The sequence below is a fragment of the Miscanthus floridulus genome, chromosome 11 (assembly GCF_019320115.1).
Source record: "Miscanthus floridulus cultivar M001 chromosome 11, ASM1932011v1, whole genome shotgun sequence".
NCBI classification, from domain to species: Eukaryota; Viridiplantae; Streptophyta; class Magnoliopsida; order Poales; family Poaceae; genus Miscanthus; species Miscanthus floridulus.
In genome coordinates this window covers 60,613,872-60,640,337 of record NC_089590.1, presented here as the reverse complement: position 1 = coordinate 60,640,337, position 26,466 = coordinate 60,613,872, and the positions used below count along the sequence as shown (strand labels likewise).

The 26,466-nt window shown below is 43.6% G+C and overlaps 1 protein-coding gene and 1 pseudogene across 1 annotated transcript; both read left to right on the top strand.

Moving 5' to 3' along the window:
- The first annotated feature begins 14,566 nt into the window (after positions 1–14,566).
- Positions 14,567–21,290, top strand: LOC136493207 (sister chromatid cohesion protein PDS5 homolog C-like; annotated as a pseudogene).
- A 2,882-nt stretch (positions 21,291–24,172) lies between these two features.
- On the top strand, positions 24,173–26,117 carry LOC136493305 (BTB/POZ domain-containing protein At2g24240-like). Its single transcript, XM_066489373.1, has one exon. It carries the CDS (start codon positions 24,626–24,628, stop codon positions 25,964–25,966), a length of 1,341 nt encoding a protein of 446 aa, XP_066345470.1. The 5' UTR covers positions 24,173–24,625; the 3' UTR covers positions 25,967–26,117.
- The last annotated feature ends 349 nt before the right edge of the window (positions 26,118–26,466 follow it).

The following is a 26,466-nucleotide window of genomic DNA, read 5'->3' as shown; positions in this document are numbered from 1 at the left end:
TTCCATGTATCACAGTTGAAGAAGTGCTTACGTGTTCCGAAAGAGAGAATAGAACCTCAGGGAATTCGGATCAAATCAGACTTGGAATACCGTGAGCAACCGGTTTGAGTTTTGGACACAAAGGACTGAGTCACTCGGAATAAAGTGGTGAGAACATATAAGATACAGTGGAGTCATCACGATGATGGTGATGCGACGTGGGAAATAGGAGAATATCTGCAAAACGCTTATAAGGATTTTTATAACAAATGGTTCGTAACTCAAAATCTTGGGACGAGATTCTTATAAGGGGGGAGGGCTGTAACACCTTGGTGTTAAGCATGCATTAACATTTTGCAAATCATGAGCATAATCATTATTATGCATTCATAAGCATGCCATGAAATATAGAATTGAAACAAACTAATGAAACATGTATGTTGCATAGTTTTGTTTTAATAGATTGGATGTTATGTTTGTTTTGCCATGTGTGTACCTTGATTGATCACTTAGACCACTTAGAAGTAATTAGGATGCGATTTGGAGCAAGGTGTATATTCAAAGTTTTCTCAAAATTTTGCTTTTAAAAATAATCTTCTAAAATAGGGTTTTTGATTTAAATTAACTTTAAATCGATAGTTCAAAATCTAATTGGATTTTGGCCTTACTCTTTTTGGCAAAGTTGTAGAGCTTGAAAAATGGAGCAACTTTTGTTTTTACACCAAATCTTGAAAATGCTTTTAAGTTGCTCAAAATGATGAATTTGGGGCTGTTTGAATTTAAATTTAAAAAAAAAAGAGAAGGGAGCCCGGCTCAGCGGGCCGCGCCCTCGCTTCTCGGCCCATGGTCGAAGCCGGCCTGGCCTACCTTCGCGCCTGCCGCTCGCAACGGCGTAGGGTGGCACCCCAGCGGGCCCCGCCACTCCACGCGCTCGCCTTCACCTGCCCGACCGCGCCGCGCTCCCCACTCACCTCTCAATTTCGCCAGCCACAGCATAGCAGTAGAGCACGTGCACGCTCGCCTCCGCCACCACCCGCACCAGCGCCTCACCGGAGTTGGCTCGCCCAACCACCCCAGCTCGCCGTCGACTGCTCCATCTCACCCTAAGCTCCGCCTCCACCTCGCGCATCTCGTGCTCGCGTCGGTTCACCTTGGTAAGCCTTCACCGACCATGAATCGCTCACCGGAGTGAGCTCCTCCTCGCTAGAGTGCTCCGCTCCGTGGACCTCGCCCCTCTGTCCTCCTTCTCGCTCTCTTTTCTCGTGCACGAGCACCACACCGTGTCACTGAGGCTCCCGAGCGCCTCCACTCAGCGTGCTGTGGCCGGGGACGCCCCACCAGCGATGACCTGCACCGCCACTCTACCATGCATGGCAGCAGCCGGCTTCCCGAGCTCCTTGGCCCCTGCCACGGGCACCGTTGGGTTCGCGCGAGGGTAGGGAGCACGTTGGTCACCTTAGCTGGCCGGAGACCGCATTGTCGACGAGCTCTCGCCGCCGGTGATCTCCTCTGTTTTCGGTTCAGTTGACAGGTGGGGCCTAGTTGGCCTTAGGGGCCACTGTCAGCCATAGGGGTGCAAGCGTGGGTAGAGATCCGGGTGGATCTAGTGTTTATGCCTCGGTTTTCAAAAAGGGTTTTTAAGAAATGATTTTCCAGAAAATGTTAAATGTTTCCAAAAATTCATAACTTGCTCAAAATAGCTCCAAATTTGTTGAAATAAGTTTTGCTAGGTTCCTTGTGACTATATCTATCTGTTAAAAATATTCCATGTCAAATTTGTGATACTTTTCTGTGTAGCTTTATTTAAATTGAATAAATGCTGATTTCTTAGAAAATGTCTAATAAATAGAATATACATCAGAAAAATATGGTTCTAGTTTTGTTAATCTCCTTTAGTGATGTACTTTGTAGGAAAAATATATGTCATGCATGTTCTGTAGAGAAATATTGATGTGTAGTTCAAGTGCCTTTAATTGATAATTTTTGTTATTTCAATAGAGAGCAAAAATTATATAAAACATGTGTATGATAATTTTTGTGCAGTGATTGTTTACTGGGTAGAACATAGGAAAAATATGAAATCTATTGTTTGATACTTTTCATAATACAAAGTATTTTCATGCTCAGATTTATGCCATAACTTGTCATTTTTGTGTAGGCTATTTTACTTATCCAAATGCCATGAAAATTTTATGGCAGTCTACATAGAGTAGTACTATGCTACTATAATTTTCTTAGATTTTTATGAGCACCAGAAATATATGTTGCTGTTGTAGCCCTAGTTTAAAATGAAATAAAATAATCTTCTTTAATGCATGTTTAGTTAATAATGTTTGCTTTGGTGTATCTTTGAAGCATCTTAGCTTGCTATGGTGACTTGGCATGTTAGTACAGTGGTTGTAGTAGTAGTGTAGTAGTACATGTTCTTGGATGATGTTATCTACCTTGTACAAGAGCTTTACTTCTACTATGTTCAATAAAGTTAAACATGTTCATCTACATTCCATGCATCATGATCATTACATGTCATCTCTCTGATGCACCTATGCATGAGCACTTGTACATCTGTATCATACAGGATCGCAAGAGGAGTTACTAGTAGCAGTTCAGGAAGAGCAGACCAGGACAGATCCATAAGAAGTCCACACACAGGAGGTGCTAGAGGAAGAGGAGCAAGGAGAGGACTTGCCCGAGTGCGTGGATCATCAACCTAGTTCGTTTGAACGAGGCAAGCCCTGGAGCATTCTAAGTTTCCTACTTTATAAAAGCAATTCTTTCTATATATGAGTTTATATATTGTTGCATTAAGTTGTAGGAGTTGATTGAAACCGTTGATGCATTTATTACTATCCTTGCCTACCTTATTACCTTTTACCCTGTTAAGTCAGGATCAAATAACTGCTTAGCCTTGCTTAGACCGGTAGCGATCGGTGATTTCCAGTCACCTACATTTATATGTGGTTACTGGAAGAATTTAGCTATAGAAAGAATGATATCCTGGAATTAACTATGTGTGATGGATAATTAGAGACCGGACGGAAAATTTGAAGGCAACCAGACAGGGTTCTGGGGTGCTGTTAGTTTTCCGTCTGTGTTGATTAAGGACCGATCATTGCTCATCCCTCTTGTCATGTTGAACGTATGCCTCACATTTAGCTGGTCGAATAAAGTACCTTTCGACCGCGAAGCTAGTGACACTATTCGAGCCGGGATAAACTCGAATTGGCAGACTGGTGCTGAAGGGGGTATGACAGGGACGCGAAGAGTGAGCCCAAGGTGTGTCCTGGCTGTCGAGCGGTCCCTAGGTAGTGCGGTCCATGACTGTTATCCCACGGCTACTTGGAAAGTGTCATTAGTGATCTGTAGCTCACTTGATCGGTGAGTGTGATTTGTGTGAAGAATAAATCACCAGCTGGTTAGGAATCGATTCGAATCGCCATCGCTCCTAGATAGTGAGCACTTGACTCGAGCTACAGCATCATAGTAATTATGATGGAACACTAATGGTTATCTGGATGGTATGGGATATGCTAAATCTAAGTTGGTAACTAGATGTTATTGGTTAATCAAGTGATTGCTATAGTATAGGTGCTTACCTAGATGGATAGGTCATAATAAAGATGATGCAAAGTACTTAAAATGGTTTCTTCATGATAGCTTATGCTTTTCACAAACGAGTCAGCTAGCCCACTAAAGAAAACCTTGCATAATCCTTGGTGTCGCTTTATTTTGGTTTAAAATGGATAAGTCTAGTTGAGTACCTTGTACTCAGGGCGTTGTTCCCATTATTGTTACAGATGGTCAAATGTACTACGACTATTGCATTAACTGCCTGTATTCGGCGATGGGCGACAACTAGGACCAAGGGCAATGGTCACTTTCGTATCTCTCATCTGATGCTTTTGTTGGAGATGACTACCTACTAGCACTGTATCTAAACCAAAAGTGTGTGTATGGCTTTAAAACTATTTACTTCCGCTATTTCAATTTGAACTTGGGTTGTAATAACTTTATGTTCTAAACTCTAATGTATCCAACTGTCATTGCGAACTTTATGTAACATGTGACAGTAATTGCTAAACTTGTACGATCTTGGTTTGTATGTCGATTGGTTTGAAATCCTTCGTGGTTTCACGGACTACTGGGTTATACGGGCTTAAGTTTGCTAAATTATCTGCTTCGGTGGAAGATTTCCTTACTTAATCTCGTATAATTGGTTGGTTCTATTACAAGTTACTCATACTACCAAAAGCCTAAGCATAGCAGCTACTCAAATCTGTACTAGTAGGACTCATAGGATAGTTATATCTATGCATGTGGTTTTATAAAATTCCTGTAACATAAATGCACATCACATCTATATATTCAGTGATTATAAAAAAATAAGGGTTATGCACCAGGGCTTGCCTTGGGCAGGTGCGATGTTAGCTAAGTCAGTTAGTAGCGGCTTCGAGACCTCCTCCCGCATGAGAATCTCCTCCTCATACTCCTCAACGATCTCATCAAACTCGTGATCGCCAATGGTCATGATCTCTGTCAACTTGTTCTCTACATGCATACGATGATGATGCAACACTTAGCATTTATGCAACAACAACTCTTAAAATAAGAATACACATACTAAGCTAGCTCTAATGACTAAGATAATAAGCTAACTATCATCTTTACCAAGCAAAGTGTTGGGTTTAACTAATTAACACCAAGCTTTACAAATGAAGGATATATCTTTATTCCTACTAATGATGTAATGCATATTTGAAATAAAGAGTATTTTACTACCCTAATGATTAGTCTATTATAAAGCTACAAAAATTACAATGAGCATATAATAATACAACGAAGCTATGATAAAAATTTCAGGACTAAAGCTATCACCAATTCACTACAAAAATTCCTACAATATTTTACCTAATAATCTTAAATGTTTTCAAATGATTTAATAGATCCTGGTATCAACATGTACATATATGAACTAAATACACTAATAGATAGAGCATAATTTTAGGAACCTAACAAAATTTGTTTCATAATTTTTGGACACCTACATGATTTTATATGAATTACCAAAGATCAGCTCAAAAATTAAATTAGAAAACTATTTCTAATTCCTTATGAAAAAGAAAATTGAATTCTCCCGTGGCCCACGCGATGCCGGCCCATGCAGAGACAGCCCACGCCGGGGAAAGCCCATGCGCGTCGATGACTTTGCAAAAGAGACCTCGAACTTCTCCTAAATTACAAATAAGTCCTAACACTATTTCCTCCTCTCTGAAACCTTCTCACTTAACCCCCTAATTTTCCCTAATTCACCCACGCACACCCCCGACAACTCAGTGCACAGCGGCGTGGTAAGCGGCGGCACTAAACGCCTACGCCGACCATCTAGGACCTATGCGGGCCCACCTAACGGGTTGATCACCATCTTTAACCCGAGCGGCTACGCTAAGCGGTGGCGAGGGGTGGTAGGGCGCGCTGGAGTGAGCTACAGTGACGCATGACCGTCTGCTATGGCGGCGCAGCTACCCCGGTGATCTAGAGCACCTATGAACCTTACTGGCTAGCGTGGGAGCGTCAATAGACTACCGTGGACCTAGCCAAGGTGACGGTTGGTGTGGAGGATGGTGGAGGAGGGCTGGCCATGTGCGGGCGAGCCGTGCATCAATGCACTATGGTATGGTGGCACGGTCACGTCTGTGACGACGGGGAGGCAGTAGCAGTTTGGCTAAGGAGTGCAGGGTGGAGAGGAAGGTAAGGTGAAGCTAGTGGTGCAAGTGAATTAGCTCGGGAGAGACGGTAGGAGGGTTGCCCTCATCCACGGCATAACGTGGCCTTATCGGCACGGTGGCGGAAGAAACTCCAAATTAGGGTTTGGTCGGGCACGGTTCAAGGCTGGGTAGGGTCGAGCATCGAAAGGACCCGATGGTGAAGTCATGGATACGATGAATTGAATGGAGGTGACCGCTCGCTAGGTAAATTGTATGGCGCGGCTCATGGCGACGGTAGAGGGAGAAAGAGAGAGAGAGAGAGAGACGAGGCACAACAGGTGGGCATGGCTCGTCTTTGCCTTGCCAGGATGTGGTTGGTGTGAACGTGGAGGCACACGCACAGACGCTAAGGACAAGCGCGCGTGTCCCCAACCGACATGGCCCACATGGCCGTAGTGTCTTAAATGATAAGGCGATGACGAGCCCGGCCACATGCGCGAGGTAGTGGCGGCCTCGAACTGGGCCGATAGCGGCGTAGAGGTTACAGTGAACATGCGCGGGTGTGATGACGATGTGACAGCAACGGCAGCATCGTGGTGCAAGGCAGGTCGATAGCACGGCGAGGCAGCAGTGCGTAGATGCGACGGCTAGGTGATAGCACCGGCAGTGGCTTCATCATGGCACGGGGCGTGCGGCAGCAGCTCTACGCGACAGGGCCAGTGGTAGTTGGGCCATAGCTAGGGCAGCGGCAGCCATGGCCGGGCGCGCGCAACAGCACACGCACGCACGACCAACGCGGGGACGTTGAGCGCTCGAGCGTGGTGACCGTACCCACGTGGCCAACCAGTCTAAGACGAGTCGTGCATGAATTTTAAATCGCTCAAAACAACTAAATGGCTGCTTCAGGAGCCAAACCATCTTCACCATGCTTAAGATGTCATATGAGACTACCACATCGAGGTATAACACTACACCACCCCTTAACCCAATCTCTCAAAATAATTTGCTAAACATAGCAATGTCTAGCTATTGACAGACTTGAAAAGTTTTTAAGTTTTTGAGTTGAACTTGATTTCAATTTGCAATTTGTAGGCTAGTAGAAATACTAGCTAGTAATATCATTTTTCAACAGCAAGTATTTCACTGTCATCTACAAAGTTTGTATTTCAAACTTTATTTAAGTATCACACACATGTTCTATAGTATTTTTGCTTAATAAAAATTAGTTTTAAACCCTACTTGAATACATGACCTATTGAATCAACTTTCGTTTAACATTTTTATTAGTCATTTTAAGTTACAAGAAATTTATCTACACATTCTATCACATGCATTAACATATAAATATGATGCTCATGATATGTTTTAGTAAATGATTTAGGGTGTAACATCGAGGGTGTTACAATATATATGGGGTGTGTTTGGGCTCGGGGGCTCCCTTTAGCCATTCTAACTGATACACACAGTCTTGGAAGAGATTATGCACCCTTTCCACTCAATCCCTTGCTTAGAGACCGATCAAAAGTGAGATTGGAAAAGATCTAGTGTATTGCTTAGAGAGTTTGTATCTAGTGGCACTAGTCCATCGTTGGGCTACGGATTTCTTGTTACTCTTATTGGTTACCACCACCTAAATGCCTTGAACTAGTAGTGGATCATTGAGCACCTTGTGGTGATTGTTTAGTAGCTTCGATCGAGTTAATTATGAGGATTATTATGCGCACCTTATGAGAGATCGCAAAGAGCAGCTCTAGTGGAATGCTCGAGCCTAGTTAGAGTGCTCTTGGTTGATTGGCTTTCTACGACACCCACATTGAGGGTCAAGCTTGAGAGGCTTGTTAGCTCACGAAGCAGTCATCAAAAAACTCATCTCAACAAGGACATAAGTTGCCGACAAGCAACTAAACCTCGGGGCTAAATCTTGTCTACCTCTGCCTCCAATGATTTGCATTACTACATTGTATTTTTTTATTCTTGTACTTAGCTTGTGTAGTTGTTATTGCTTGAGTACCTCTCTAATTATAGTAGTATCTCTAGTTGTGGTTGAGTAGCTAGTTTAGTTGCTACTCTTCTTTAGCTCAACTAGGCTTAGCTGCTGTCCTCTGCTTGTTTGAATGCTCTAATAGTAGTGCGTGTTTTGCTACTAGAATTGTTTATAAGGCTTGCTTTGTGGCTAGTAAACTAGACAAAGTAGCAGCTATTTGGATTGTGTTTTATTCTAGCCATTTTCCTTTAGTGTTGTGAGTTCATAGAGAAACTTTTAATAGGCTATTCAAGCCCCCTCCTCTAGTCATCTAGATTCTTTCACATACTTCGATGATGGCAACGATGAGATCGTCGTGCGGGAATTCATTCCATAGGAAGAAGGTCAATTTGTGATTACTAAATGTAAGGACCAAGATGCTGATGTACACTCTGCATGGAGATAGTAACTCCTTGTCATCGGCCTCATTGTCGATGACTAAGCATGTACATGAAATCAAGCATGCAACCTAATGGTTCAAGGGTTGGAGGTGTTCAATCTATATCCTTTGTGTTGTACTCAACGATGAAGCCGCCATTGTTTTTTTCATAGATTCATGTTTTTTGGTCTAGTTCTAGAACGTTGGGTATTGTGATATGTCCAAGATTTTTAGGTTGGTCGATGAATTCGACATACAGATTATACTCTGCCTCGCATGACTCTACTAATCTAGAGCATCAGATGCATCGACTAAGACCACTAGGAAAGAAGATGATAGCATTACTTGGATAGAATATTTGTCAGCGGGAGAAGCACATGCCATACTAGAATTGGACCGAGAAGAATATTTGGTGGGCTAGGGTTAAATCAAAAGGAAAAAAGAAGAAAAGAATGAGGTTTTGTAGATTAGGATGAAGGGGCCGAGTTTCAGCCTAAAACACAATGTAGCAAAAAAATTTTAAACTTGTTTTAAAGTTTAAATTCAAACCTTTTTGAACCAAATAAGTTTTAAAAGTCATTTATAATTATTTGCATTTTAAATTGACAACTAAATTTTTTGAAATAGGTTTTGTTTTTTAATAATTAATTTCCATACAATAAAATAGATGCAAGCAACAAAAATGCAACAACTTTTTTACCCTATGTCAAAACTAATTCATTTTATAAAATATCAATAAATCTAACTTGAAATATGTCTTGATAGTTCATTTGTTTTGTATTTTAAAAAGGATCAGGTCAGCCTAGAGGGGATGAATAGGCATGTTTAAAATTTAACTCAAAGCAACGGTTAGTAAAAAGCACGACACTGCCACACTTGCACGTGCGGGTACAACTATGGTACTATCGTGTATCAGAGCACCTCGAGAACACAATTCAAAATCTACGAAATGAAAACTAGATTGAGTGAATTACTATGTCCCTGAGGTTGTATAGACCCTACTTTACCCCTTCTCCAAGGTTGGAAGCTCAAGCACAAGTAGAGCGGGAGTAAACCCTAAATCAAAACCAACACAAAGTAGATCACAATACAAAGAGCAAGAACAAGAAGACAAGGTATTTTATCCCATGGTTCAACTCACCAACAAGGCTTGCCTATTCCACATTGTTGAGAAAGCCACCAAGGCTTGGTTTCACCCAAACCTATCCTCTTCTTAAGTCAAGAGAGCAAATCTCTTGGTTGAGAGAGTTTACAAACTTCTGAAGCACACATTAGAGCGTGTAGTGCTTCGATAGGTGAGGCCTAGCCGACTAGGAGCTCTTGCTCTAAGAGTAACAAATGCAACATGTCGGCTTGAACGCGAACCAAGTGCTCTAGGAGTTGGAGCTCGGTTTGGCAAGCTCTATTGTGAAATTTAGAGGCCAATCTCTCAAAGAATCACTAGGAATCAATGGGAAAGGTTTAGAGCCTTTGAGGCTAAAGAAAAGTTTGTCTGTTGGCTGTTGGGAGTGAATGGTCGAGCTAGCCATTGGGAGGAGAAAGAAGAGGTATATATACCCTCATCCTCCCAGTTGACCGTTAAGTCACGATAGTCACCGCATTATATGCGGCACTTCTGCGCAAGCCAGCAACAGAATATAGGAGTTAGGCTTTTAGCTGGCCTTGCTTTGTGTGAGGATTTGTTTATGGTGGGGTTGAGTTGAGCATTTGGTTACACATTAAAGCTTGTGTATTGCACCCTCCTTGATAGTACGATGGTTCCTATACACAATTTCAAAATATAAAATGAATCTAAACCTTTATTGAGTCCAATACCGCTACCATTTGTATTTAGGGGCTCCACCATTTTATTTAGCATCCTCATTGTTTTCTCACCTGCTTGTCAACTCGATAAATCTCATTAGTCCTCTAATTATGTGGTCATTATCATCAAAATCCATATTAGGGCTTGATTGCACTTACAATTTTATACGTTACGGTGTCAGTCCAAAATAGAGAAGTTTTATTTACGATAAAACTATATTACATTTCAGGACTGAGGGAGTAAGATTCATATTAATGGTGAGTGTATGCTATTTTAAAGCTTTATTTTTTATAGGTCGCATAGTATAACAAACCCCCATCTTATTTACGTGGGGTATTCAAAAAATTGTGTTTGAGAGTACACATGAGCATAGATTCGCTCCCTGTGCCACGAGGAGTCAAAAATAGGAAGTGGCTAGGTTCAAATTGGACCGCTAGTGAAAGATGCAAGCTAAAACATTTGGGAGTAGAGTATGAAAAGGTATAGAGTAAGTGGGTGAGGCTTGGGCAAAAGATTAAAAGGTTATCTGGGCCAAATCAACCGGCCCAAAGCTACGATCGAACCCTAGAAGCCCACTCATTATTTCAGCAACCCTACTCTATATATAGCCGCCTAACCACCCACATATAATAGGCATACACAACACCTTCCCTACCACCGCCGGTCTGCCGCCATCCGCAAGTCTTCATCTTCTTCTTTGTTTCGCCATATGTGAGTGATTTCTTTCATTCTATGTCTATTTTCTACTCGAAATGGTTAGCTAGTGACTGTGTGCTCTAATAGAGAATTAAACTGCAACAAAAGAAGGAGACCTAAATATTGATGTTTGGTCATTGCGGTTGGGAGGAATGGTTCGATGGTGCCATTAGAGGTTTGCGAACCATGGGACTATATCGATCTTGCCTATTTGGTGGCTAAGATGCTCGACCATGTTACCCGCCTATCAGTATGATGATATATATGAGGCTATTTTGACAGAGTGTGGTGTTGGTTTTCGACACCACAGCCACGACATCGCCACACATGAAGCATGGCAGGTTGTGGCCCGTAACCAAATAGCCCCTATATTCCCAAGGTAAATGTTCATATACCACAAGCAATTCACATAATTCTGTGATTATCTTTTTTTTCTTTATGTTGGTTTCCCCGTGTGAAATGGGAGCTCTTATGAAAAGAGAGCTCTTCTGTTAGGATTGTAAAAAAATCATGAAGATTTGAAGTAATATATGGTAATGCAAGAGAGACTATAATGGATACTAAACCTTTTAATGAGGGGTTTAAAAAGTGGTAGCTAGGAAGAGTTGTAAGCAATCTACAAAATAGTCCCACAAATTTATGACATGACCTTTAGAACTAGTTGATACATTTAGATTCGTTTTGGTTCATGTTATTTCTTGTTCCCCTTTCAAGAAATAGACGGAGTACAACATTAATTTCATCGGCTCATCAAGCTAAAAATAGTGGGTCATGTTTTTTTATACATTTCACATTGTCGTCGTTGTGCAAAGGCACACTACACTTATTTCATGCATACATTTAAAAACGTTATATATACTATGTCAATTTTGTTAAGAAAACATGTATGCAATTTATTTTTGTTTTGTCATCATGTTACTCCTTTTTCATGTCTACATATTACTCGATCGACTGTTGGCATCACTGTAAAATAAAAAGAGCAAACATATATACAATCGTGATTTATTTTTTTAATGTGAGCATGATTATTGATGATTTTGATGCATCATTTGAAATTCTAAGATAGACAAGGAAGGGAGGGTATGGTTATTAGGTATTTATGTGTTTTTTATATTAAACAGTACAACATAGGTGTCCACGACATGCACTCACACTCAATCCCTATGGACTACACGTATGCAAGCCCTACCCCTATGAGCTCCTCCAAAGGACTGAGCCGACAGATCTCGAGATTTATGAAGTCATCACATATGCCTTGTTGTTGACTGGGTACATCGCCTACCACTGAAAGCATAGCGCCGTTAAATCCTGGAATAAATCTAGGAAAATACGAGCACCCGTGCCAAGTCGAGGACTTAAACCCACGTGGGCAGGTTCCACCACAATCACAGGTATTTATGTGTTTCATATAATGAGTTTAGGGATACAACATATCTTAGTTTATTTGTATTACTATTATTTATATTTTCATGAAATCTTTTCATAAGTAGGGAGAGTGTTTTCATCCAAGATAAATGAGAACAGGTGAAAGTCATAGGAGCACAACATATCCTAGTATATTTTCGTTGTGCGCTTTATTTCAATTTCTCTATTGTTGTTGTGGAATCTTTGATATTTTGCTTTGTTTAGACTTAGCGGTTATATGTGTGGAATCATTATGTCGATTCAGCATTCACATGAGATACAAAAAAGTTCCAAAGAGGGACAAGGATAAAGAAGTTGGTGGCTCAGGTTTCAACTATAAAGGACATGTTAGAGATTTTTGAGAGTTACAAGACATGTGAAACAAACATGAAGTCGTGGCATATAGGGTCTTTGCAACATTTATGTTAAAAAATCACATAAATCTTCCGCGAGCTGGAATTAGAGTTCAACAAAGAAAATTTGATGTTTATAGCTAATGCTAGAGCCTTGGCACAACCAACATAGTTATTGTTGTAGCACATGTTTGGTTTGGGAATGTCTTGGAATGAGATAGTCTCATCCCTGAATGTGGGATGTGATGGTCCCATTACACGTTTGGTTGAAAATGATAGTCCCATTATTATTTTTTCTTTGGTTGTACTGATAGAGATGACTGGGATGAACATAATTTCCACATTGTGAGTCACCGTGAAATGTGGGGTCTCTCATCCACATATTTTCTTCCTCTCAAATCGTCCGTACACCATTGCCGCCCTCTGGCCTGCCTTCCTACCCCACCCGTTGAAGCTACCCCTGCAAAGCCACCTGCTTGAGCTCAGTTCTTAGCACAACTACCCCCATTAGCGCCCTCATTGTGCCTGCCCTTGCACGCCCACCGCGTTGCCTACCTCGAGAACACCCATGCTACAAGCCACATGCTTGTCACTAGGGGCGCCCCCGCCCAAGTGATTGTGCTTGCCTCAAGCCCCTCAACGCCTCTGCGCCAACCCGCATCCTACCCTTGTACTTGGTACAGATGGAGGAGCTATGGCGCTTACAAGGGACGAGCATGTCTACTCGATATGTGGTGGGGGAGGGGGAGGCCTCCCCCTAGGGCCAGACATCCTCCTCCTTAGTTGCCCCTAAACTAAACAACCTTCAGAATAGGATCGACCTTTCTCATCTCCGGTGTCCCAAAAACTTAAAACTAAATATATGGTTGGTTAGAACCATTCAAGTCCCTAAACTAAACAACCTTCAAAATAGGATCGACTTATCCCATCTCCCATGTACCAAAAAACTAAAAACTAAATATATGGTTAGTTAGAGCCATTCAGATAGTACTACAAAATAGATTGAAGATAAATCATGGACATTATAGATCACAAACATTTTTTTCTTATAATCATTCATGGAATATGCATCTAAAAATCTTATATTGCTAACATAAAAATATGCAAATGTGGCTGAAAAGCTCTCATTTAAGGCTCTGTTTGGATATCTTAGCTAAAAGCTAATTGTTAGCTGGAGGAACCAGCTAATTATGAGCTGGGTGGTAGGTAAGACACTAGCTAGAATATTAGCTAGGGATCTAAACAGGACCATATGCAATCTAGGTGGTAGGTAAGATATTAGCTATGGATCCAAATGTGACAGCTAATCTAGGTGATAGGTAAGATGCTAGCTAGATTAATAACTAGAGATTTAAATGGGATATAATTAATCTGGGTGGTAGCTAAGACACTAGCTAGACTATTAGCTATGGATCCAAACAGGACCACATGTAAGTTGGATATTGTGTAAGATACTAACTAGACTATATTAATTAGAGAGATCACATAAGATTTTTAGCAGCTGCTTCCTATGTTTCAAATTATAAGACGTTTTGGCTTTTCTAAATTCATAACTTTTGCTACGCACCTGGATATATATTATGTTTAGATACATAATAGAAGCTATGGAATCTAGAAATGTGACAGCTAAGATATTAGCTATGGATCCAAATGTGACAACTAATCTAGGTGGTAGGTAAGATGCTAGCTAGATTAATAGCTAGAGATTTAAATGGGATAGAATTAATCTGGGTGGTAGGTAAAACACTAGCTAGACTATTAGCTATGGATCCAAATAGACCACATGTAAGTTGGATATTGTGTAAGATACTAATTAGATTATATTAATTAGAGAGATCAAAGAAGATCACATAAGATTTTTAGCAGGCTAGTACAATTGTTAGCTCTAAGGATCCAAATAGCAAGTAAACCCAACACTTCATATTCAAATATTAAAAAACAAATTATTCAAAATGAGCATTCACAATAAAAGTAACCAAAAAGAAAAAAAAATGTTAAAAGCCTTACACAAAACATCTAAACCCTACAATTTACATATTTATACTTATATTTTTCAAACGATCCTAGACATTTTCTGAGTTAACCCTGGTATATGAATCCTATCTGCCGCCAAGTTTTTCCTTCCATATCCTTTGAATTTGAAATCGGGAGCCAACCCGACTTGTGTGACCTGTCCTCGTCAGAGTCTTTGGAACCGGTATTTTTGGTAAACTGGTTGAAGGGGCCTCAACAGCTCAGCCCCTGCTCAACCTCAGCCAACCCAGATGTTCCCGTTGCACGATTCGAACGGCGGCGAATCGCGAAAAATTGGAAGGTGGGAGAGGTCGAGTGCGAACGCCTCCTCACCGTCGCCGCCGCCACCACCGGCGTCTCGTCGGCTATAAAACCCTACCCCCGCTAGTCTTCCCGTCACCACCAGCCCCCTCGCCGAAACCCTAAACCCCTCTCCCCGTTAGGTCTCCACCCCGCGCCCCGACGATGGCGGAGGACGCACCGCCTGCGGCCCCTGTGATGACGCCGGAGGAAGTGCAGGCTGAGGCCGAGCTGCGGATGCGCGACGTAAGCCAGCGCTTTGGCGCTATCCCGGAGGACCACGAGGAACTGCTCCGGTTACTCGAGGTGAGCGCGGCCCCAGCGAACCCTTTGCTTTCGCCCTAGCTATCGTGCTCTGTTCCCGTTGTGTTCGTCAATCGAGCGTGTCGAGATGTAACTTGCCTTGCAATTGTATATCGTTTTGCCTAACTATCGTGCTCTGTTCCCGTTGTGTTCGTCAATCAGGCGTGTCGAGATGTAGCTTGCCTTGCAATTGTTTATCGTTTTGGGATTTTTTTCTTATTACGGAACCTACATTAGCTGGTGGCTCATCCGGCTTGGGATTGGAGAAAATGGTTCTCTGTAGATTGATTAATCTGTGCGGTTTTGAGTAGGCTGGAACAGTCGAACGGAGATAGAAGTATGCCCTAGTTGGTCACTGATCTAGATTAGGATGGAAGAAAAAAAAATCTGCTTTGTTGGTTGATGAGACCATGTGATCCTGAGTTGTTTTCGTGGAGATATTGCTTGCATTGCAATGTTTTTTTTTTGGAGATTGATTATGATGTGTGATGTATGGCCTAGTTGGTAGCTCATTTAGCTCAGGACTATATACAAGGTTTGCCCTTTTCTTATTAGAGTTGGAATTGCTTGTTCGTTTGTGCAGGAAGCCGAAATGTGGTTGTCCAGGGTGGATCAATCTCCGCCCGAGAGCATGTACAATGCTTTTCGCCCCACTATGGCTGTTTTGATTACAAATGAGCTACTGGAGCACCCTGATCCCAACGTAAAGGTTGCTCTCACGTCTTGCTTAACTGAAGTTACCAGGATTACCGCACCAGAGGCCCCCTATGATGATGATGTTATGAAGGTGAGATTTGTTGCCCTTCTTGGGATGGAACGATGGTGTCTATATGTACTGACCATTGCTATTTTGCCTTGTTGCAGGCCGTGTTTAAGAGAATTGTGGATACTTTTGCTGACTTGGATGATATGAACAGCCCTTCCTTTTCAAGGAGGGTTTCGATCCTTGATTCTGTCGCAAGGGTTCGTTGTTGTGTTCTGATGTTGGATCTTGACTTGGACCATATGATACTGGATATGTTCCGTCATTTCTTCAAAACTGCCTCGTAAGAAACTTCCCTCACATTTATCTGTGTCATAATTTTTGCATACACTTGGTGCCATATTTTTTAAGCATGACAATGGACTGAGCCAATAATGTAATTGTGGCATCTTTAGATCCCAAAGAAGGATTTCATTGCTGTGATGGTAGTCATAGAATGCATGTTCCTATATATGTTCCTGTTGTGCATGAATTCTGTCCTTGTTTATCTAGTGTGGATTTTTTTTTTATTTCTCATCTTATTTGTTCCTTTTTTTTTTGTATATTTCAGCACCAGGCATTCAGAACAAGTCACCCACTGTATGGAAATTATAATGCTGTTTGTAATTCAGGAGAGCGATGATGTCCACTGCTGAACTGGCATCGTGCCTGCTTCAGAACCTTACTAAAGAAGCGCAAGTAATTCCATCCCTCTGTTGTTTGCATTAACAGCTAGTTATTGTCATCTTGTACTAAAATTTCTGTCCTTACTTTACAGGAAACTCTCCCAGCATCTTTTGGACTTGCAGAGAGGGTACTAGGCCTATGCAGGGACAAGCTCAAACCTGTGCTTCATGAGTTACTTAAGGGCACTCCCTTGGATGGATACAGCAACGTTGTTACAACGTTGTTCCAAGATGCTGGAGAAAACAATGTTGATGCATCAGGAAAAGACATGGTTAGTTAAATCACCAGTATATTACAAATTGAGTTTTGGACTGATGAATACATGTTGAAAATTTGTTGGTCTAAGTATTAGTTCATTTTTGTGGCATGGTTGATCTATTTTTAGATGCATAATCAAATGGGAAAGGCTGCTTTTGTAAGAGTTTGACAGAAAGGGGTGCTATTTCTTCTGTTATTGAGATACTGGTAGGAGAGGAACATGTGATCTATACTGTTATTACAGGCCTGTATTCAGTTATGTGTGGTATTGAATGTATCTTAACTTAAAATTCAGGCCATTCTTCAAAAAGGGACTTGGTCAGAATTTTTGAACCCTGCTATCTGGAAAGGGAACTATATTAACCATAATATAACATGTGAAATTTCAAAGAAACATTTTTGTTATGTACTAATTCCTTTGAAGTTTGGATAGTGTATTGTGCACAGATATGATGGTATGTATAATCATGTTGGATTTTTTTTTTTTGTGACTAGTCATGTTGGATTCTGGTACTATCAGTAGCATGATTCACCATTACTTTTAGTGCATATAATATCCTCAATTTGATAGTACTAAGAGCGCGCCCCCCCCCCCCCCCCCCCCCCCCCCCCCCCTCTCCTGGTATGCATATGTTTCAGTTGTGTGCTAAGTTCCTCTGAATTATTATTATGCAGGCAGCTGAAGGTAAACTTTCTGAAAAGTCTGTTTCTGACGAGTCACCACAGGTATACATCTACAGATGTTCAGCATCTAATGTTCTATAGAGTGAGGTAGACACAACAACTTTTATATTTTCTTATTTTTCAGGAAACTTCAAAGGTGGACCAAAATGTCAATTGCCTAGGCCAAGAAGGTACTAGTCCAAGCAGCACTCCCACAACTGCCATTAGCAATGGTGCTGCTCCAGTTGACAATGTCAAGTCTCCAGATGGACCAGATTCTTCAGAACAGAAGCAAGAACTGACTTCTGGTGAGGAGCAGACACCAGATTCTTCTAACCAGAAGCAAGAACTGACTTCTGGTGACGAGCAGACACCGGATTCTTCTAAACAGAAGCCAGAACTGACTTCTCTTGACAAGCAGACCAAAAGTTCTGAGCAATTGATATCTTGTGACGAAGAAGTACAAGAACCAGTGACTGTTGAAACTGAAAAGCTATCTGATGTCAATTCAAAGAAAGATCACAAGCTTGGTTCTTCCATTGGATCTGAGATGAGTGAACAATCAAAGGTTAAAGACAATGAGGCTCTAGTAGCATCTGAGTTATCCCCAGAGACAAATGATGGTGATAAAAAGCAGCTATCAGAGACTGGCAATATAACTGCTGAGGAATCATCAAAACCAACTGATACTAAGCCTGCTGTGGTTAAGCCAAAGAGAGGCCGACCTCCAGCAGCAAAGTCTCAGGAGAAAAAGCCTGTCGGAAAGAAACATGCATCAGACCTAAAATCTGCAAAACTTGATCCTGTCACTGATTCTGGAGGGAGAGCTACAAGGCAACTGAATAAAGATGCTGCGAAGTCTTCATCAACTAAGGCTGCTGAAGGAGAATCTGGCAAGAAGCAACATAAAACCAGTATGAAATTGCAGAAAGAAGATGCTGTCTCTGATAAAGACACCGATGAAGATATTAGTTTGAAGGTAGCTTTCTTGTTCTCAGTTGACTACAGCACATGCATTGAAGTTGTTTCTCTGTACTTCAGCCAGGCTTATATCTTATTAGCTGAAGATTGGGTTTCTATAGTGATAGTGCCTATTATAGTTTCATGTTTACATGCTTTTATTCCCTACAATAAGATAGTCGATAGGTAAAGCATTACTAACGGTCGGCCAGCTCAACTGGTCTTTTCAACGGATTAACTTATATCACCCTTGGTTGTCGTTTATCATGTTTTTGACCTTTTCTGTTTACACTCTTTTTTTCTCTCCTAATGTGGTCTTCCACAATGACTTGATTTTTTTTTATCGATTATCATTATTCAGGAAATGGTGTCCCCAACAAGGATCGATAAATCAAAAGGCCAACAAGAGGATGGTGGGGCGTCATCAAAAAGGAAACGTTTGCAGGAAGCTCAAGAGGTATGCATTCTTGACACACAGTGAATTGTCTTCGACCTTATTTCTGTTTCAGTTTATCAGAACCTTTTCTGTTGTGTTGGCAGACCCCTCTATCAAAGAAAAACAAAATGCTTGATGAAAACCTTGTTGGCTCAAGAATCAAAGTTTGGTGGCCAGATGACAAAATGTAAGTCCGATGATCAACATGTGTTTCTTATCAGTAATGGTGTTCTTACAGTAGTTAATATATATTATTTTTTGCACCAATGTTTATTTTGTCTGTGGCAATGTCATGGATATTTCTATAGTGAAGCATTTGATTATTTGTGAGCATATATTTTATTTCTGATGACCACCTTTTTGATGCACTGTGGTTGCTATTTCTGAAGGCTTCCAAGTCTGCATAGTGGTTGCTATTTCTTCCTTTATATATATATATATATATATATATATATATATATATATATATATATGCTTGGTGAATTATTCTTCTGGTTGGAACTGTACACCTATAGTTTTTTTTTCTTTTTTCTTTCCTTAAATCTTCTTTTTGATAACAGGGTTTAACAGCTGAAAATGCTATTTGCTCCATGAGTTATGCTAGCATGCAGTTTGGTTGGTTTTGAAATTATTTCTTGATTTGCAGGTTCTATGTGGGTGTTGTCGAATCATTTGATGCATCGTCAAAGAAGCACAAGGTGCCCATTCGCACTTCATTTGTTCCTTAAGCGTTTAGCCTGTCTGAATGAGAAACACTATTAGTGATGGATTTCTTAATTTTTCTCTTAAACAAAACTGATTATGATGTTTGGACCCTTTCCTCTTGGCGCTCAGGTTTCGTATGATGATGGTGATGTTGAGGTACTAGTGCTTAAGAAGGAAAGATGGGAGTTCACTGCTGAGGTATTTCCATTAGATTTGAATTTGATACAGTTATATGTATCCTCTTCTGTTCCTTTTTCTGATTCATTTGCCATCCTGCAGGAACAAGACACTGATCCTGATGCACCATCTAATATGTAAGAAAAATATCTACTTTGCGCCTTTTGTATGTTCTGTGTTTGAGATGACAACTATAATTATGCCAGAACGTTAAATAGTATAATATGTGATTCTGTGCACAACTGCAGTTTCCCCTACCTCGTTTTAAGAACTGGTTTCTGCCTAAGTTGCTAGGAGCAGTTTTTTACACTTACTGGGTTACTAGTTTCAACTCTAAAAAACAAAGCAGTGGTAGCATGCAATCGCTTGATTTTTTTCAAACAACCAATGTTTGTCTCATATGTTTTAAGATTTAATGTGAATTCTTCTATGTGCTTTTGTCTCTGTCCTTATCTCCAAATTAACCTGTCTAGCATGCCTTTGATCTGTTTGATTGTCTAGCTATAACTTTGCTATTTGGTGGTAACCACCAAATGGAAATTCTGAAGTTGATTTATTCCTAATGCGTCTTCTTTTTTTACATCTGAGTTACTTTCTATCCTGATTGATCAACTTCCCGTCCATTTTTTAGGTTATAACTTAATGCAGAGGTTTCATTTGTTAAATTATGAGTTGTTTCTTGTAAACCAGACGACGTGGCAGAAAAGCTAAAGGGAGCTCGGGTCAACAAATGAAGGAAGGAAAAACAGGAACACCTCAAAGGTAAGTGTTTACTATTATGAATGTGCTATCTTTGATACACTGTACACTCGATAGCTTATGTGAAAACTACTTAACTGTTTTATGCACAGTGGCAGTGATGTTAAGAATCCTCCCAAGAAGAGAGGGCGTCCAAAAGGGTCTGTGACTCCAGCCAGACTGAAGGGAAAAAGTGCTGAGAAGGATAGTCAAGAAACACCTAAGACTGGCACTAACTCTAAGAAGGAAGGTGCAAGGCCCTCTCGATCTACTGGAAAGGCTAAGGATGCTGTTGTCAAGGCAAGCAGCAAGGATGAGCCTGATAGCACCGACAACTCAAAGGATGATGCTGGCAGTGAAGACAAGAATTCACAAGATGAAGTGAAATCCAGTGAAGCTATTGATGGATCCAAGACCAATGGTCTTTCAACCAAAAGGAAGCCAGAGGAGAATGAAGGTGAGTCATCGGAGGAGGAGAAGGGGTCTGCTAAAACCACTAGCAGAAAGAAGCGCAGAAGAAAGAGCCGCAACTAGTTGCTCAGAAGCTATGCAGTTCATCATCTCAGGGGCGTTCCGCCCTTGCAGTTTCAAGTCTCAAAATGTTGGCATGAGGCATGCCATGTATGCTTTATTTATATTCCCTGGGCCGGTTACCAGCTTAGCGCTCTGGTAATTGGCCATCATGAGTCAGCTCGTAGTTAGTTGCAGTCTTAAACTCTCTATAGGAGCTGTAATGTTTGGTTTTACTTTATTTTGTTTCTCCTTGCCAGCGGCTGTGCCTCTGGCAAAAATGGATTTCATCCTTGCTTTGGTTCAAGCTTTTGTGTTAAATCGTAATGCAGTTTGAGTTATCCTTGTTTTTTTTTTGATACTAGTTTGAGTTATCCTTGTTGGCAAACAAAAATATGTTCCTGTTACGAAGAGAATGTAGCAAAAGAAAGGTACTCTGAGTTCGTAGTTTCTAACGTGATTTCCCTTGTCCTTTAAGAACAAAAAGTGATTTGCCCCATTTTCTTTTCCCTGACTTCTCTTCTAACTCGACTTATCTGCTGCCAAGAAAAATATTGCCTGATTGCCCCTCCCCCCTGGGTATTCAAGCATCTAACCTATTATTACTGGTTATTATTATGCTACTCTCAGATTCTAACTGGAAGCTGTTTCTGGATTTTAGTAATCCGTAGCTCAACTTAGGGTTGCAATTTTTACTGAATCTTATTCTTCTATCCTGTTAGAAAGTGCGGGCCTGGTGCAAGCGATAGAGTCTTATCGCCTGTGATTGGAAGGTCCTGGGTTTGAGTCGTGGTCTCCTCGCATTGCACAGGCGAGGGTAAGGCTTGCCACTGATACTTTTCCTCAGACCCGGCACAAAGCGAGAGCTCTCTGCACTGGCTACACCCTTTTTTGGCCTGATGCAGTGGTGAGAGCTATCTCACTGAGTCACCAGGTCGTGGGTTCGAAGCAGCCTCTCCACAGATTTTGCGGGAGGAAGGCTTGCTTCGATTTTTTCCTTCCCCGGGAGCTCTCTGCATTGGGTATGCCCTTGTTTGGCCTGGTGCAGTGGTGAGAGCTGTCTTATTGAGTCACCAGATCGTGGGTTCGAAAGCAGCCTCTCTATAGATTTTGCGGAGGAAGGCTTGCCTCGGTTTTTCCCTTCTCCAGACCCCACTCATGTGGGAGCCTCCGGCACTGGGCCTGCACTTTATTCTTCTGTCCTATATCTCAATTTTTGAGGAGTCATTTCTTTTTAAAGTTTGACTAGATTTATAAAAAAAATTATGAATATCTCACTTTTTTTAAAGTTTGACTAGATTTATAAAAAATAGTGAAGAAATATAATGTTTATTGTGAAAAATATATTGCAGTATTAAATTAATAATACCCATTATGCATCATAAATATTTTTTTATATATATTAAGCCAACCTTGAAAAGTTTGACTCTTTGTAAAAAAAGATTTTCAGTTTTTTTTAACGAAAGGAGTAGTTCAATATTTAAACTATTATCTGATTTTCCACCTTGGAGTTATGTATAGGGATTTCTTCATTCTATAAGCCCCATAAGCATTTGTTGATCTTGCGATATGGGGGAGAGATTCCTGGATGAACCGTACTGGTTTGGTGTTCTACCGTACCGTGACTGTCAATCTGTACGACGCTTTCCTCTCATAAGGATCGAAGTATGTGAGCTCCGAGCTTCGAGCTGTGACTGAGCATTGCACACGAATCGAATCCATCCGAGCATCATCTGAGCCACAGAAGCGTTTCGCGGTCCGCCATTACCGTGATACCGGGATCCGCCGGGGCTCCGGCCGACACGAGAAGAAGCCCCCCAACCCAACAACTGTACATAACCAAACGCGCCACGCACCGGTACGGCCGCCGCGCCGTTTCCATTCCCACCCAGCCACCTCGACCGGCCAGCACAAGGCTACCCCGCGACCGCGAAGGAGCAGGACAGGAGTGAGGAAAAGGAGGCAGGGACATGGACTCGGGAGTCGGGACACGGACACACGGTCAGATCAGCGGCGGGATTAGAAAAGAAGCGCGCGAAACGAAGCCGGAAGATTCGCCGGCGCCGATGATTGGAGAGGCGAGCTTGACTTCAGGTCGGACGCCGGAGCACGGAGGCGGGCCGACCGCGCGGGCGGCCTTTCGAAGAGCCCGCCCCGACGTGAACTGAAGTCAGTCCTTTGTCAGGACCTGCACGTCACCCGGCGGCATGCACGATGCTGTGCGAGTGTGCCGTGTGCGACGACGTGAACTGAAGCCAGTCCTTTGTGTGACTTTGCGTGCCTACCAGTCAGTGGCCACCTTCGGGCGGTTGCACGGTTGCAGCTAACAGGCCGCCGGTGGTGTGATTGTGATATAAGTGGCCTGATTCCTACCTGAGGAAACAAGCCGTTTTTTTTTCTCTCATCTTAAGTACATCTGTAGAATCTGTTCGGATACAGACACACGCCATCACACACACCTTACACACACGGTATACGAATAAATATACAACTATACCTAGACAACGAACGCAACTGAGAGATACTCGAAGATCACCAGACTCCGATTGTGGCGGACACTTGACCATCGTGGCACATCTGCGCGAGAGGCAACTGAAATTATTAGCGAAGAATAAATCTCCGAGGTGAGGGACGAGCGCCAAGTCCGGGGCTCGAACGTTGGTCAGCACGGAGCAAGCCACATGCTCCTGCCACGCGGTCCTCACAAGCCGGTTGTTTAATCTACCATTATCTAAAAAGATAAAAGGATTAGTGGGCGACTTTATTCACAATGATAACTTGACGAGTGACGAGCTCCATCTTTCTTGTTCAGATCGTCGACTGAACGCAGCGTAGTAAGATCACTTTTAGTACTACTGTACTCCCTCTCCCTCTGTCATAAAAGAATCAATTTCTAGAGGCACATTAATCACTCTTGTAGTATGTGTTTTATTTAACTCAACCTCTATCTCCTGCATTGTTATTGATACTCCAAACAACACTATTTAATTAGGTTTCTCGGTATTTGAAGAGTTATTAAGGTTCAACAATTTAATAAGGGACATGATCTTTTATCTTCTTTGCTAATATGTTGTAAACGGCTTGTTCACTGGTTGGTTTCTGGGCTGGTTTGGGCTGGCTGGTGCTGGTTTATTGTGAGAGAAAAACACTGTTGGTTGGTTGGTTTGGGCTGGTTGAAACCAACAAGCGAACACGATGAAAATTGTTAGAATTTTTTTTTCAGGATAGAGGGAGTACAGTTTAACCATTAAAATTGCCCCCAACAACCAAACCGGGGGTCGGGGGAAATAGCTAGAAATGCGTCCCCGACCCCGCCGCCGGGCTGGCGACTGGGGACTCTCTGACGTTGCCTTGCCCTTCCAATCAAGCGCCGTCTTCACGTCAAAGCGACACCGCCCCACCACCACCTCGCCTGCTACCTGCCTCCGCGCTCGACGCTCGCTATCCCTCCCGTCCTCCGTCTCCTCTCTCCCCATCCGCCTCCGCACTGCCGTTACGCCATAAATCCAGCCGAGGCAGCCATCCAATCCAACCAACCCCGTTGATTCCCGCTCGTATATACACGCCCCGACCTCGTACAAACGCGAGCAGTAGTAATTGGCTCAATCCGCCGTCTCCTCAACCGCCCGATACAGCGCAGCGGAGGCGGCAGCTCGACAATTCGATACCCCAGCGGATTCGCCGCGGAATCCTCCGGTAATTGGCGCTGAATCTACACGGGATCGGAAGCTGGATGCTGCTCAAAGCGGAGATGGTGTAGTAAAGATCGGTTCTTTGGCGACCGCCGACGATGGCGGCCGGCGGGCGCGTGCGGTTCAACGTGGGCGGGCAGGTGTTCGAGACGACGACCACCACGCTCGCCAACGCCGGCCGGGACTCCATGCTCGGTGCGCTACTCGACTCCTCCTGGAACGTCTCCTCCTCCTCCCCCTCGGGCGGCGGAGTGGCCGAGTACTTCATCGACCGCAACCCGGCCTGCTTCGCGGTGCTGCTGGACCTGCTCCGCACGGGCAGCCTCCACGTGCCGCCGCACCTCCCAGAGAAGCTGCTCTATCGCGAGGCGCTCTACTACGGCCTGCTCGACCATGTGCGCGCCGCGCGGTGGGGCGCGTTCGACGGCGACCGCCTCCGCCTCGCCGCGTCCGTGCCCGGGCGCTCGCCCGGGGACGGCACGGCCATCCGCGCGGCGCCAGACGGCGGGTGCTGCGTCGCGCACGGCGGCGCCGTGCGCGTGTACAACTGGATGCTCGATGAGCACCGCCCGGTGTCGCTCGACCACTCGCAGGTCAACGACGCGGCCTACCTCGACGCCGCCACGCTCCTGATCGCGGCCCGCGAGCGGCTCGGCAAGCGCGACGGCGGCATGGCCGCCTTCTCCGCGGCCTCCGGCGACCTCTGCCACCGCTTCCGCGTCGCGCATGACCGCCAGGTCAAGTCCTTCACCGCTGGCGCGCTGGCCTTCGACCAGGACTCGAGGATCTTCGCCAGCTGCAAGGGCCGGCTCAACGAGTACGGCATCGGCGTCTGGGACCGCGTCACCGGCGAGCAGGCCGACTTCTTCTACGAGCAACCCGGCTGCGCCCTGGGCGACGCCGATAAGCTACAGTGGCTGGACGCCACCAACGCGCTCATGGTGGCCACGCTGTTCCCCAAGGCGGACAACTGTTTCATCGGCTTGCTGGACTTCCGGGCCAAGGACGTGGTCTGGTCCTGGTCGGACGCCGGCGCGGCCGCGTCGCTGGACGACAAGCGCGTGCTCCACGCCATCGCCATGGAGGACGAGCGCTCCGTCTGCGTGATCAACCAGTACGACGACCTCGGCTTCCTCGACCTCCGGAGCGGCGCCGGCGGCGTAAGGTGGAGCTCCCGGAGCAAGCTGATGAACCGGAAGGTGCCCGGCGAGGAGAGCTGCTACCCGAAGCTCGCCACGCACGGCGGGCAGCTCTTCTCGTCGATGAACGACAGCATCTCCGTGTTCAGCGGGCCCGAGTACGTGCTGACGTCGACGCTCCGGCGCAGCTATGGCGGCGCCATCTGCGACTTCTCGATCGGCGGCGACCGGCTCTTCGCCCTGCACAACGAGGAGAACGTGTTCGATGTCTGGGAGACGCCGCCGCCGCCGATCATCTGACCGCCTGTGGACTCCGGTCCTCTTTTGTTGCTGTGTACTTGTGATTTCCGTTCTAAGCATTGCAAATTTGCAGCTTGCAGCTGTGCACTTTAACACCCCAAAGAAATATTCAGGATGGTTTCTGCAGACTGAATTACATTGAAACATTTGATTAGAGAATTTTGTCATGTTGCTTTCGCTGAAATTTAGCGTTGTGCTTATGCTGAAATGCTATAAGAGAAAAATATTGTTGATTCGCTGAAAAACGCTGCTGAAATAGCGCTTTCGGCGCACCTAAACTTCGCAGGTAAGACGAAAGATGGATGAATACTTGAATCTTTTTTTTTTTATCCCTGGGTCTTAGCGCGTGTATACTGTGACTCTACTGAACCTGCTTGCTTTTGGTAGCGAGTGCAAGATGTGCTGTCGAAATCATCGCAAATGGATTCTAATCAGTCGCTCACGATCGCTCGCATAATAATATTGTTCAAGCCTGCCCCTGAGCTGCCACCACGATCTAC